The following is a 15,812-nucleotide window of genomic DNA, read 5'->3' as shown; positions in this document are numbered from 1 at the left end:
AAACTTCACATTTTCTTTGACATCTTCTTCTTTTTCAAAATTACTCAAGAGAAGAGGCAATTAAAACCATCTTACCCTCTTAACTCTTGTTATGACCATCAGCTAAATAAAAGACAGGCAGCAACTAATTCAAATTCGCATCATTGTTTGTTTGAGAACAATGAATCAAAGAATGATCAAATGCTAACTCTCAAGAGTAATTATTCCTAAACTGTGTCTTTATATTTAGGAAGTGCTCCTTGTTTGTCAATCTTTGATGATTCAAAATCACCAGAATGAATATAGAGTCATGGAGATGTACAGCATGGAAACAGACCAGGGTCCAGCCCGTCCATGTCGACCAGATATCCCAACCCAATCTAGCCCCACCTGCCAGCACCCGGCCCATATCCCTCCAAACCCTTCCTATTCATATACCCATCCAATGCCACTTAAATGTTGAAATTGTACCAGCCTCCACCACTTCCTCTGGCAGCTCATTCCATACAAGTACCACTTTCTGTGTGATAAAGTTTCCCCTTAGGTCGCTTTTATATCTTTCCCCTCTCACCTTAAACCTATGTCCTCTAGTTCTGGACTCCCTGACACCAGGGAAAAGACTTTGCCTATTTATCCTATCCACGCCCCTCATAATTTTATAAACCTCTATAAGGTCACCCCTCAGTCTCAGACGACCCAGGGAAAACAGCCCCAGCCTGTTCAGCCCCTTCCTATAGCTCAAATCCTCCAACCTTGGCAACATCTTTATAAATCTTTGAAGTTTCACAACATCTTTCCGATAGGAAGGAGATCAGAATTGCATGCAATATTCCAATAGTGGCCTAACCAATGTCCTGTACAGCTGCAACATGACCTCTCAACTCCTGTACTCAATACTCTGACCGATAAAGGAAAGCATACCAAACGCCTTCTTCACTATCCTATCTACCTGCAACTCCACTTTCAAGGAGCTATGAACCTGCACTCCAAGGTGTCTTTGTTCAGCAACACACCCTAGGACCTTCCCATTAAGTGTACAAGTCCTGCTAAGATTTGCTTTCCCAAAATGCAGCACCTCACATTTATCTGAATTAAACTCCATCAGCCACTTCTCAGCCTATTGGCCCATCTGGTCAAGACCCTGTTGTAATCTGAGGTAACCCTCTTCACTGTCCACTACACCTCCAATTTTGGTGTCATCTGCAAACTTACTAACTGTACCTCTTATGCTCGCATCCAAATCGTTTATGTAAATGACAAAATGACAAATGAATATGTTGCGTTACAACTCCAAACAATGCACCTACCAACAGAATCACAGGATCTTATGGCACATTCAACCATCGTGCTTCTGCAAAAGAACTATCCAATTTATTTTCTCATCTTTGTTCATTTCCCAAAGCCCTCAAATTCTTAGTCTCATGTAACCAATGAAAGTCAATATGTAATTTGCCTCTCTCCATCTTTTCAGGTTATACATTCCACATTATGCAACGCCCTAAAATAAATGATCCTCATCTCTAGTTCTTTTGCCAATTAATCTTAAAATCTGTGTCTTCTGGTTACTGACCCTCAGGAAATTCAATTCCTTTAGTAACACGTTTAAAGAAACCTTTTCTGTATTCCTGCTGAAGCTCTATTAAAATAAATTCAGACGTGAGGAAGATGAACAATTTTTTTCACAACTGTGTGTGTTCTGGTTTTAGAACTTATCAATTTGCAACAGCCCCTGTCACCATTCAGTTTTAGGCTGCAAAGTGCACAGTAACATTCACACAGGCCTGGAAATGACCAACAAGACAGAATCTAGCTATCTCCCCTTGATATTCACGAGCAACACTATTTCCCACTCTATTAGAATCATAGGTGTTTTACCACTGACTATAAAATGAACTAGACTAATCTTGTAAATGTTGTAGCAACAAAAATAAGTCAAAGTTTAGGAGTCTTGCTTAGATTAACTCACCCCCTGACTTCTCAAAGCCTTTTCACTTTCTACAAGGCATAAGCCAAGAGTCTGATGGAACACTTTCCATCTCCTTCAATCAGTACAGCACCAAAAACACTCAAGTAGTACAACACCACCCAGGATTAACCACTTATTAACCTCATTTACATCTCATCTAAGATCTTCAACATTCTCTCCCTTTGTCACCAATACATACTGGCAGTAATGTGTACCACCTACAAGATGGACTGCAACAATTCACCAAGGTTCCTTCGACAGCACCTTCCAAACCCACAAACTGTAACGCTGAGAAGGGCAAAGGTAGCAGATACATGGGAACATCACTACCTTCAAGTCACTCACCATTCTCATTTGGAACTGTATTTTCATCCCCTTGCTATATTTCGGGTCAAAATCCTGGAACTCTCTTCCTAGCACTGTTGGTGTTCTGACACCCCAGTGATTGCAACGGTTTAAGAAGGCAGCTCACCACCACTTTATTAAAAGGTAATTGGGAATGTGCAATAAAGGCTGGCCCAGCCAGTGATAGCCACATCCCGGGAATGGTAAAACAAAATCTTACAATGAGTTTTTGGTAAATATTTTTATGTCATACAGAATGCTTTTTTTTTTCCATTCCACAGAACTTTAAATTGCCATCTTTGATTAACTAGGACAGCATTAAGAAAATCTTCCCCAAATCATGAAACTGATTTAAATACTTTAAAAGTTTCATTAAATTTTCTGTAATATGCATTAGCAAGAACAATTTGTTAATACATTTGACACTAGAATAGGGTTAGAAAAGGTTAACAGATCATCAATTTGTGGACACATGCTTTTGTTCGAAGTGTCCTCGAGGATAAAATTTTGGTTTTAAGGTACAGTTTGTGTCCAGAAGAAAACAAACTAATATCTGATCTGTATCCTCAAAGCAAAACTACTTTCATGTACAATGTCCCTAATACAGCATGGATAATGCATGCAAGAGATTGCTACTGTAATTTATGAGCCGTTCTTTAACTTTCCCATATGAACATACCTTGATGCTGCACTGCTTGAGGGAGAGCTACTTCTCCTTCGTTTCCGCCTTTGGCTGGAAGCCTTCTTTCTTGAATAGAATCGAACTGCTGCTTTGTAATCAGAAATAATGGAGCTCATGTGTTCTTCAAATAATGCTGATAACCGTAAACTCATGCTATAGATCTGGTGAGAATAAACACTTAATTACAAGACTGAATTAATGTAATATGCACGCCCATTTCATTGTCTAATGAACAAGCAATTTTCTCGTAATAAGCTCAACAATTCGTGCCAGTCCATTACATTACTTCAGGGATTTATTAATTACACTGCTGCATGACAACAATGCTTCTCAAACAAGGGGTGACAATTCTCGCTCTGTTGAATATATCGCCCCATCCAGAAGAAGAATCAATGGTCAGCTGACAGGTCTGGGAGAGGCTTGCCCCACAGTAATAACATGCTATGGGTAGGCTACATTGATAGATGGTGGGACTTCTGCCCCTCACAATGAAGTCATCCCATCCCTGGAGCCAAATCCTGCAATCCCGGAGCTCTGTAATTGGCATTGTTGGGACTGCACGTAGCCTCACATAGGAGGTCTGATTAATTCCAGAGTGAGGCAATCAAAGGGCCTTTAACATCTCAAAGAGAGAGAGGAGGGGGGCTAAATGGGAGTTTAGGGGATGGGTTCTGTATAATAGCTGTGTATAGGGGTACAATCTTCTCAGGAATGTCCCTGATTTAGCCAAATGCACCCCCTTTCCTTCTTTCTGCTTTAAATACAAATAAGTCAATTTCTGCCCTTTGCTGACAGATTTACCGCATGGGCAGGATAATCAGTACAGCACCAAAAACACTCAAGTAGTACAATACCACCCAGGATTAACCACTTGTTAACCTCATTTACATCTCATCTAAGATCTTCAACATTCTCAACCTTTAATTACTTATTTACATATTGTCAGCAGTTTGTCAATTTCAGCACCCAGCCTTCATGGTGTTGAGTTTGGGTACGAACAGGAACTTGGTGTACTAACCACCTGGAAACACACTCAGCAGAGGCATGTACTAGCCAGCTCTAGTCACATCACATTATCATCAATTTGTGTAACTCTGCTGAATTCTACAACTCCTTCATAAACAGATTTTTTTTGCACTATTCAAAGTACAGCAAATTCTCCCAGTGCACTATCCAATATTTAAGACTTAATCATATGTCACAGATTATGAAGTCAATTATTTCATTTATTTTGAATATTGCAGCACATAATATGATCATTCTGCTTGCTTACATTATAACAAGATTGCATTCTAAAAATTAAAATGTACTGCCTTGGCTGAGAAATATTTGGCAAAACTTCATGTCATTAAATTACAATCTAAACGCATGTTGTTCTTTCCACTTCAGTGCAAATACAACCTGTGACCTGACGTTACACCTTAAAATATCAGGTCAATCAGCATTGCTTTACAATTCAAGGTATGAGAGCCAGTTAGTTCAGCTGACTGGATGGCTGGTATGTGATGCACAGTGATGCCAACAGCATGGGTTCAATTCCCACATCAGCTGAGATCATCGTGAAGTTCCCATCTTCTCAATCTTGCCCCTCACCTGAGATGTGGTGACCCTCAGGTTAAACTCACCATCAGTTGTCTCTCAAATGAGCAAGCAGCCCACAAGACTATGGAAACTTTACATTTAACAGTTAAAGGACCAACAAAAAGACAATTTCCAAGAGTTCCTATGTAGTAATGTGCACATTCCTACTGAGAATGGCAACTTATTTTGTCTCAAGAAGTTTTGCAACAGTCAGGGTGGGTAAGTGAGTTGTAATGCTCATTCCACTAGATCCAAAGGAATCGGTGGAAGTCATTTGGCTACTTTTCTGGACCTCAAAGAACTTATCGTTTTACTTTTAATTCTTTGCCTTTTGCCCACATCAATAAGCAAGATATATATCCAGAGAAAGGGTGAGATTGTGGGGGTGTTGAAAAGACAGAGACAGAGAGAGAGAATGGGAGAGAATGAGCGAGTATTTTAACACCATTATATTTTTGTTGGTTTATAAAGAACAGAAACAGAAATATTTGGACTTTGGGTGTAGCAATGTCCTCAAAAGTAAATGTAATTTTGTATTTTATTCATTACTAAAAGGCCAACAATGGACAGCACACACTAATTTCTTAAGTATTGACAAACTGACTTTTTTTTATCATTTAGGTTTGCCAATGTGACATTTCAACTGTTAGCTTACCCTTGATTTTTTGCTGGGAGTGTAAGACTTGGAATTGCTAAAAATAAGGCGCACATCCTTACGCAATTCCAATGGCGTCTCATAATTTCCAGCTTCCAGTGTCTCCTGAACTGTTCCAAAATCCATCGGTGTATCTATGATATCTCTATAATCCTGAAAGAAAAGGTGTTTACAAAAATAAGATTGCTAATATGAGAAATGAAGGTAAAGGTGAAGAATGTGAAAGTGATCCAATGGACCAAGATGATTATTTCCCTTGCTTCCGATTAATTTCCTCACCTATTTTCAAACTGATTTACAGAAACATAAACGAAACTGCACAGGCACTTGATGGAAATAAACTTGCAGGGTTACAGCTGTCCTGAAGGGGAAATGCATACTGACTGGACTGCTTAACAGAGGGCTGGCACGGACTCACCGTGCTGAATGGTCTCTTTCTTTGCTGTCAATTACACTAAGTTTCTACTAAGGTTACAGCAGCTGATGAGCAGAATCCCCAAATGTGCTTTCAGTTGTTAGTCCATGCCTCACAATGGTAACTATGAACATGTGTAAAAAAATGTATGAAATAAATGGACATAGAAATTGCAGAAAATACTCAGCAGGTCAGGCAGCAGCTGTGGAGAGAAAAAGGTGATGTTTCCAGGTTGAGATGACCTTTCAAACAACCTGAAGCATTAAAACTATTTCTGTACACAGATGGTGTCAGATTACTGAGTACTTCCAGCACTTGTTTTTGTTTCGAAATTCCAACTTTGGACGTATTTCGCTTTTACACTCTTAATGCAAGGTATCCAGTAAACCTCACTGCATACGGCAGTGACTTCTTTTCAAAAGGCGGTTAAGAAAAAAGTACAAAACACTGGAAATCAGAAACAAAAATAGCAAGGGTCGTAGGCAACAGATAAATTAATGTCCAAAAAGATGGATTAATGTTTCGGGTGGGACAGTAATTTATTTTATCTTTTCCTTTCAGTGATGAAAATTCTATTGCATGGTCTTTGCAATTTGATACCAACTTGTCTGAATTCCTTGGTCAGATCCTGTCACTTGGTCACAGTGAATTTACTCCAGGATAGATTTTTCCCAACTACATAAAACCTGACTACCACCTGATGAAGGAGCGTCGCTCCGGAAGCTAGTGTGCTTCCAATTAAACCTGTTGGACTATAACCTGGTGCTGTGTGATTTTTAACTTTGTACACCCCAGTCCAACACCGGCATCGCCGAATCGGGACATAAAACCTCAGCCAACAAACCACAAGAACTACCATGCATAGGTGAGGTTACTTTCCACACTTGCAAAACTTCCATATATGGTTGCACAAAATTTTCTCTCACAACTGGTCAAAGATGGTGAGTTAATGCTATATTTCATCAGCTAGACCTTTTGGGTTGGAAGGTTTGCTAACTTGCAAAGTTTTGGGGTGGACAGGAACCAAATGCCCCTGAAAAATGGTTTAAAATACTGAACAATGTACAAATAATGATACAGTTTCAACACAGATCAATACTGGAGTCTCAACTGGATTTTTGATTTAAATTGTTTTCAGTAAACAGAGTTTGATTTAATGTCTGCCGTTTAGCAGTTCATGCAATATTTTGAAATATGCAACCCTGACTATACCTGCCTAATTATTCACAATCCTGCAAATTTCTGTTTCTCAAAAACAATTAAAATTTGCCATGAGCCTTTTGATTTCTCCTTTCAATCAATCATGAGCTATAGTGTTGCTAGCAAGACCAGCATTTATTGTTCATCCCTAATTGCCCTTCAGGAGATGATCTAATCTTTTCAATCATAAATAGGTAGCGAAGCCCAGGATTTTGCCAAGTGACATCAAATGGATGTGATGAGCTTCTCCCATGGTTTCTATGACAATGAAGCAATAGTAACTATATTCCAAAAGCAATCTGTTCTGTGTTTTGGAGGGGAATTTCCATGTAGTGCAATTGACTGCTGCTCTTGTTCTTCCAGATGGTAGATCTCAGTAACTTGGGGGATACTCCCTGAAGAACATGTGGTGACTTCTTGTGTGCATCTTGTAGATGGTACACACTGTTACCATTGTGCATTGATTATTCAGGCAGTGAATTCTTCAGGCAGTGGGTGGGGACCCAAATGGATGGAGGAGTGCAGGAGACAAACAACTGGTCACTATAGGACAATAAATTGTGCAGTTCCCAGATCTGAATCTTCCTGCAAGTTAGCTAAGTTCTGAATCTGAATAGCCCTGCCCCCAACCAAACCTAGCACTTTCCAAACAGCACTGGAAACTCCAAAGATATGTCAACTTTTAAAACTCAGGCCATATAAAGGGTGACATGTGCATGTTATGGAAGGGAGAGCTCCCTGTTGGGGAAGGAGATAGTAATGTATAAAAATCTGGTATATGTCTTATTTCAACAGGAGTTAGATGAAGTACAAAAGCAAAGTATTAAAAATGCTATATAGCAAAACAGGGACAAGGTCCCTTCAACTATTTCTAAAGTCTGCACTCCCAGAATTACGAAGCACCTTGCTGTGACCAAAACTTCCCTTTGTATTCATTATCAAAACACTTTTAATATGCCTCAGTTACTTTAAAAAACATTCAATAATGTAAACAGCACATAAGTAACTATGTTACAGCAAGTATTTACGTACGGGATACTGGAATAAATCCACCGGCCGACGGAAAGGCTCCGAATCTTCGCACTGAAAGATTAGATGCAGCAGTTCTCTACAGCGCACCTTCCAGGCATTAATATCATGTGACTGGACACGATTACGCTGCGTCCTCCTTGGCTGGTATTCCTGGACTCCCCAAAATACAAGAATTAAAAGTTTATGCCCTCACAACAAATGCAAGATATTTGTCGAGGCAAAATAAGATGAAATAAAATACAGGAAATTCTCAGCAGGTCAGGTAGCATTGATGCAGAGTAAAACAGAATTAGCAGGCTGGATTACATGCTGAGCTCAGGCTCCTTGCACTCCAGCTTCACCCCTCTTTAAATCTTGAGTCAATTGCCAAGAGGCAACATTCGCTCCTCCCCAGACGGAGGTCCCACTTCACAGAGCTGCCATCCAATCAGAGGCCTGCAGTTCTGCAGTCAGAGAATCACAGAATTGTTACATTGCAGGAGGATGCCACATCACGCTGCACAATTCTACTCCCTACTGGCAATCTCCTGTCTTTTCCCCAGTTCCCTTCACCTAATTTCTATCCAAATAACCATCAATACTCTAAATGACTGAATGAAACCTGCCTCCACCATATTTCCATATCCTAACTACTTGCTAGCTGAAAACACTTTTTCCTCACATCACCCATGCTTCTCTTGCACATCACTTTCAATCTATGCACTCTCAATCTTGTTCCTTTTATGAACTGGAACAGCTTCTCCTGATCTACTCTCCCGAACCCACTCATGATTTTGTAAACCTCTGTCAAATCGCCTCTCAGCTATTTTTTCTCCAAGGAGAACAGTCCCATACTCCTCAATCTATCCTTATAAAAGACTGTACTGGCAGTGCCACCAGGAACAGTACCTATTATCAAAATCAAATAGTCAGGCAGTGATGTACTTGACCTCCACTTTAGTGTGACCTCATGCTGGGTCTGGGCTGGCAGACTCTGGCAACACAGATGAGATGCTGGTGGATAGTGGATGATGGGAGGGAAAACTGTGCAGGACAGGGGCCTTCGAGTGACACGGAAGAACCAGGAAGAGGGCATGTCCCTACCTTTCACTGACACAGCCTACCTACAGGTTCTAACTTCACAGGCTGTACATTGCCTCCCATCAAATCTGAAAGGTGGCAAGATGAGGCCTTTAAATGGCATTGATCAGGCAGACTGCACACCAGATCTCACATTCGGCCCCTCCACCCCATCCCCACTCATGAATTAAACCAGTGGCAAGTGGGCCACTGGTGAGGATGCTGCTTTTTTGTTTTGATGCCCACTGTCTGCTTTTTCCCCTTTAGATCACCAGTACCATCCGGTCCAACTTTTCAGATCTGTCACCTTTCATTAAACCTCCTTGAGATCTGAAATAGTAACTCCTCTCCACAGATGCTGTTCGAGTTGCTGATTATTTCCAGCATGTATTTTAGATTTCCAGCAGTAATTTGCTTTTGTACATATGTTCATCCTCTTTCAGAGACATTATCTGTCCCTGTGGAAAGCTATCTATCTTCCATGAAACATCTACTCCAGATAGCATAACTAGGTACAGATATTAACATTACAGGCATGAACTCATGTTCAGGTACTCCATGGATAACATGTTGGAGCATGAATGTCCTGTAATTTCAAAGAAAGCCTACTTTCATACATGACCCATATTGTACCACGCTGAAAAATAATGAATGCAAGAAATTTGGAGATAAATAAAGGATGTTTACTTCACTGAAGGAAATGACAGTTTAAAATGCATCACAGCTAAAATACAGGCTAGTTTCTCAATTAGCAGATTGACTACTTCTTTAAAAAGCAATATTTTGACATTTTGTTCAAGTATTTTATAGTTAATGCTCATTTTTTTTTCTCCATCCCAAAAAGGAACTAAAAGTAAATTAAATGCATTACACCAGCTGACGCAGGCTTACATGCATACATGCTGCAGCTTCTGATACACAGGACTAAGATCAGATTACCTTCTTATTCCTGGTGGAGGTTCCTGGAACATCAGAGTTCTCTGCCTCATCATCCTTATAACCAGAACAGAACAATGTAACACAAACATTACAATTAGAAAGAACGTACTAATGATACAATCTGGATATTATTAAATGCTACAATGTGACAAGTTCCCATATGCTGATTGACTTCAGCCTGGAGTTTTAAAAGAGCAGGTGTTGGGGTAGAAGATGTTTTGGTTTTCCAAAATTAATTTGTGGGGAGACAATGGCCTAGTGGTATTATCACGAGACTATTAATCCAGAAACCCAGCTAATGTTCTGGGTATCTGGGTTCAAATCTCACCACACCAAATGGTGGAATTTGAATTCAATGAAAAGAATCTGGAGTTAAGAGTCTAATGATGACCATGAATCCATTGTTGATTATGGTCTGGCCTACATGTGACTCCACAACCACAGCAATATGGTTGACTCTTAACTGCCGCCCTCTGGGCAATTAGAATGGGCAATAAACGTTGGCCCAGCTAGAGACTGCCCACATCCCATGAATGAATTTGTTAAAAAACAGGTTCCGCTAATGTTCGAACAGACCGCAAAGTAACAAAATATAACTCCTCTATTCAATAGGGGATGGAGGCTTGAAGGGCCAAATGGCCAATCTCTGCTCCTAATTAATGTCTGTACATATGATACAATTCAAAGGAATTCACAGCAAATTGATCAGTCTCATCAATAATCCATATTTATCTCTGCAGATGTTAAAGGCCTTTGAGTTTAACTAACACTGGGCTCGATCTTGTCTGGGCATTCTCCACCAGACACACTAAGAGAATACTACAATGCTGGGCACTCCACACACAACCTTCTTATTTAATTTTACAAACCTCTCCCACTTCCCAATCTGTTCCCAATGCCCCAATTAAAATATGTCCATTAAATGGAATTCTAATAATGCATTCAATATCTTGGCATGTAACATCTGCAACAATAATACAACAGAGATTAGAAGGTCATCTCTTCAGTTCCATTAGCACTGCCAAGTGTTCCAGAATTCAATTGCCCATTCGTTTATGTGCTCCTCACATATCAACTCTGGTCTTATCCTTGCATAAAAGTCAAACATTGGCACTACATAGAAGAAAGCAACTGGACAGCAACCATAAACAGGAATGCTGACAAATTTGTTTTCTCCTGTGGAACCAGAGATGCTGAGGTCAATTATACATCCCAATTACTGCCCTTGATGAGATCAGCTAAGCACCCCTAGCCTGAATGGACATAGTAGCAATCCGGTGTCTAATGCACTACGCAACTGTTGAACTTAAATTTTTAGACATAATTAAAGAATCTACTTTGCCACATTTTAGCCTTGTAACATCACTCTCTGTTCAATTTCTCAATCTTATTTTACCTCATCTGACATCATTTTCTTCTTCAAGTTATTGTAGAATGGAAGGATGTCAGTAGAATTCTGGTCTCTGCAACAATAAAAAGAAAAATGTACAAAAGACAATGTCGCACTTTTCATGAATTCCAGATATCCCAATGCAATTTACAGCTAATGAAATACTTTTTGAAGTGTAGTCACTATTGTGATGTACAAAATGTACAAGCCAATTCGCGCACAGTAAGCTGCCAAAAACAGCAACATGGTAGTGACAAGAGAATATGCTTATTTTTGGAAATGTCTTTTGAGGGAATAATATTGGCTAGGGCACCAGTGGTAAGTCTCCAGCTGTCTCTCAAAATAAGATCATTGACTCTTTTACAACCATCTGAATCACCAGACATGTCACCTGGAAGAAGCACCTCTGACAATATGACACTTGCTTTTTGGGTTAAAGTACTGGAGAAAGAGGGCCTGGATGTAGGCTTGCTCGCTGAGCTGAAAAACTCGTTAACTGGAGAGAGACTTTTTTGAACTCAAGAGCAGAGAATGCTACCACCTGTAGCAAAATTAAATGAATATAAATGGTTGAACTCAGGATATGTTCACAAGATCTTTCCATCAACCAAAGAACTACCAGCAGTTCATAGTTACCACAAGAAAGGGAATAATAAATAGCAAGGAATAGACAGTTTATAATTGTTTATAGCACCAATGATGACGTATAATTTCCAAATAAACCTTAAGATTTCATAAGTACCCTAATAATATTACAGCACTACATCACTTTATTGAAGAGTACAAGTTTAATTAACAGCTTGGATTTGTTTTATCATATTTGTATTTAATTATTAGAATTAGAATAAAATATTTAATATAATATTTGTACTTTAATATAATGATGTACAAAAAGGAGATATAATTTTCTACTAAAATACTGACACTGGATAACTTCCAGTCAGCTTTTTTTTTGAAGGGATTAACATGCATGAAGTTGGTCTTCATAGAATCTCTACAGCATGGAAACAGGCCCTTCAGCCCTACAAGTCCACACTGACCCTCCAAAGAGAAACCCACCCAACTGATCTCGCCGAAAACCAGACCCACAAGATTTTATTATAATGCGGAACCCTGATAATTACAATGAAAATATTTATCAAAATAAAGTAAATTTTGTTATGCAAAGTCGAACAAGTAAACAATCTACAATGTCAATCTTATACCCAAACGTGCTGAATTAACACCAAGGAAATACTGCTTCACAGGCATTCTATTCAGAATAATGTGTACATTAAATGCCAGATGTGACCAAGACAGATCCCACAGATTTATCAGCAACCCACTCTGACATCAGTAATCACAGAGTCAAGAAAAGTCTTGTTAAGACTCTGTCATTCTCCTGAGGGATTTCAAATGTTTATATCTTTATGTCCAAAGATCCAACCTCTGAACATCCACCAAAAGCCATTCTGACTTGGACAATACTTTTTACAGTGGCGATGGTTCAATCTGTTCATTCAAGCCTGCATTTCCCAACATCCCAAGATTACGCTTCAGCATGGATTAATTGGCACAATTTTAGCTCTTTAGCCAGTCTGAGCAGAACACCATTGCATGAAAGGGTTACTATGCCTCAATGGCGAGCGGCAGGCCCAGCACTGAGGTGGCAGTCAATGGGCTGGAATGGCAATCTTGTCATGGCACCTGGCAGGGCCGTTCCTCAGTGTGGCAGTCTCCTGGCACGGCGGTCTTGTCCTGGCTTGGCAGTCTTCTTTAGCGGCTTGTAGATATTCCGGCAGCCCAGCATGAAAGTCTCATCTCAGTGTGGCAGGGCAGTCTCGGCCTGGCCTTGCATGATAGTCTCGGCTTAGCCTTCCTTCTTATTTAAGGCTTCTGTCATTAATTGAGATGCCGCAGTATGACGACTTTTAAAACTTTTCACTGTATTTTTTTGTAAAATTACATGTGACAATAAGTTGCTGTTCTGTTCTATTCAAGCTCAAAGACACAGCTTCTGCCTCTCAGCTGCACTAAATGCTTGCTCAGCTTTTCCTCAATCTCGACCCTGACTCTTCACTTCAGCTGAGGGCTCCAAGGGCTTCTCTGTACCCTCAATGCCTGGAATCTACTAAGAACAGCCTCTTCCTCTCCAGGTGGTCTCTCACCTCTGTGGCAGAAGCTCTCTTTTATACTGTCATATCATGCCATTCTCACCATATAGGTGCACAGTTCCCTTTAAACGGCTAGGTCCTTCATCTGTAAAACAAAACTTGGACAGTGCATGCATAACCTGTGATATGACATATTCCATGCATGGTCCAAAACTCTCCAGCCTATTTGGAAATGGATTGGAACAAGGTAAGTTCATGTTTCATTACTGTTATTTGAAGCTTTATCACATGTGAACTTGAACCACCATTCAGCAGCAAAACCCAGTAGCCATACTTGAATTTTGTTTAAAAAAACCTTCAGTACATTTTCTTACTTAGGATGTGAAATTCATATCATCAAAGAGAATCAAAGTCATGTTTTGAATCACAGCGTTGATGGAATAAAAGGGAAGGAGAACTTAATTCTGTTTGAAAGAAAGTAAAACTTACTTAATGAACTGGAGGAGAATATCGATGACTAATTTGGCCGATCTAACTATAGGGCTTCCAGGTTCATTGAAAGTCCGTGCATTGTGTTCAATATATCGTACCTCCCACATCAAGGATGACATGCGTCTGAAAAAAAAAGCTTCACTTTACTTAACCATATATAGCTCGCACAACAATTACTGAATGATACCAGCAATGTATGGGTAGAATATATGACAGAATACATATTCTACCACTGCATAAACAGCATGACATCCATCCAAATGAGAACAGCAATAAGTTTCTATTGGCTTTTGACAAATAATTAACTGAGATCACTGGATGTAGGTTTGCTTGCTGAGCTGGAAGGTTCATTTTCAGATGTTTCGTCACCATACTAGGTAACATCTTCAGTGAGCCTCCGGATGAAGCACTGGTGGTGTAGCCTGCTTTCTATTTATATGTTTGGGTTTCCTTGTGTTGGTGACACCATTTCCTATGATGATGTCATTTCCTGTTCTTTTTCTCAGGTTGTAGTAAATGGGATCCAAGTCAATGTGTTTGTTGATCGAGTTCCGGTTAGAATGCCATGCATCTAGGAATTCTCATGTGTGTCTCTGTTTGGCTTGTCCTAGGACAGATGTCTTGTCCCAGTCAAAGTGGGTCATGTTCATGTGTCCTGGTGGCTTGTTTTCTGCCTGTTTGTCCAATGTAGTGTTTGTTACAGTTCCTGAAGACTATCAAAGACACCAGGATAGAAGAGGAAGAAATAATGGTTTCCTTTGAAATAACAACCCTGTTCACATCCGTCAACATCAACCTGGCCAAGGAGACACTGACTACATTATTAGAAGAACCAAAGACACATATACCCAACACCACCAACCTCATCAGCAAGGACAGTATCGTCAAGCTAGTGGACCTATGCCTTACCATCCACTTCACCTTCAACAAGAAAACCTACAGACAAACCAACAGAACACCCATGGGATCTCCGATATCAGGGTTCTTAGCAGAGGCAGTAATGCAGAGACTTGAATGAACAGCTCTGCCAACCAACCAACTCAAACTTTGGGACCATTACGTGGATGACATCTTTGTCATCACTAAACGAAACAAGTTAGAAACCTTCAAGACCATCAATAATACCCTTACTGGCAAAACATTCACTAAAGAGGAGGAAAACAACAACAAACTGCCATTCCTAGATGTCGCAGTAGAGTGAACAGTCAATGGGGAACTCCAAACCAGCGTCTACAGGAAAACAACACATACGGACCAAATATTGAATTGCAGAAGCAATCAACCCAACATCCACAAACGAAGGGGCATTAGAACATTATTTCAATGAGCCACCACACACAGTAGCACAGAGGAACTATGCAGAGCAGAGGAAAATCACCTATACAGTGCATTCAAAAAGAATGGGTACCCAACGAACACAGTTCACCGATTTCTCAGCAACAAACCCAAACAAACAGATAAAATGCATCCAGAAACCCTAGCCACTCTCCCCTGCATCAAAGGCATCTTGGAAATGACCGCCAGACTATTCAGACTCCTTGGCATCATGATAGTCCACAAACGAACCAACACACTAAAACAGCAACTAATGAACTTGAAAGACCCTATATAGACAACAAGCAAAACTAATGCCATTTACAAATACATTGCAAGAACTGTAACAAACACCACACTGGACAAACAAGCAGAAAACTAGCTACTAGAGTACATGAACATCAACTACCCTCAAAAAGACATGACTTACTCTCACTAATGTCCTTACATACGGATGAAGAAGGACATCACTTCGACTGGGACAACATATCTATCCTAGGACAAGCCAAACAGAGACATGCATAAGAATTCCTAGAAGCATAGCATTCCAACTGGAATTTTATCAACAAACACATTGATTTGGATCCCATTTACCACCACCTGAGAAAAAGAACAGGATATGACATCACCAACCCAAGGAAACCCAAACACATAAATAGAAAGCGGGCTA

General features: G+C 40.0%; 1 protein-coding gene across 2 annotated transcripts in view; it reads right to left on the bottom strand.

Moving 5' to 3' along the window:
- The window catches only part of phip (PHIP subunit of CUL4-Ring ligase complex), a 200,247-nt gene that overhangs the window by 11,530 nt on the left and 172,905 nt on the right, over positions 1-15,812 (bottom strand). For both annotated transcript variants that reach the window (XM_087982461.1, XM_087982466.1), the window contains exons 32-37: positions 13,826-13,951; positions 11,250-11,316; positions 9,854-9,907; positions 7,856-8,005; positions 5,209-5,361; positions 2,970-3,133 (exon numbers count right to left, since the gene is read on the bottom strand). In XM_087982461.1, the coding sequence (XP_087838587.1) occupies positions 2,970-3,133; positions 5,209-5,361; positions 7,856-8,005; positions 9,854-9,907; positions 11,250-11,316; positions 13,826-13,951 (714 nt within the window). The remainder of the gene's footprint in view (positions 1-2,969; positions 3,134-5,208; positions 5,362-7,855; positions 8,006-9,853; positions 9,908-11,249; positions 11,317-13,825; positions 13,952-15,812) is intronic.

This window comes from Chiloscyllium plagiosum, unplaced genomic scaffold (genome assembly GCF_037043375.1).
Source record: "Chiloscyllium plagiosum isolate Xiang-an unplaced genomic scaffold, Cpla_swu_hap1 HiC_scaffold_3, whole genome shotgun sequence".
Classification (NCBI taxonomy): domain Eukaryota; kingdom Metazoa; phylum Chordata; class Chondrichthyes; order Orectolobiformes; family Hemiscylliidae; genus Chiloscyllium; species Chiloscyllium plagiosum.
This window is presented reverse-complemented; position numbering and strand designations above follow the sequence as displayed.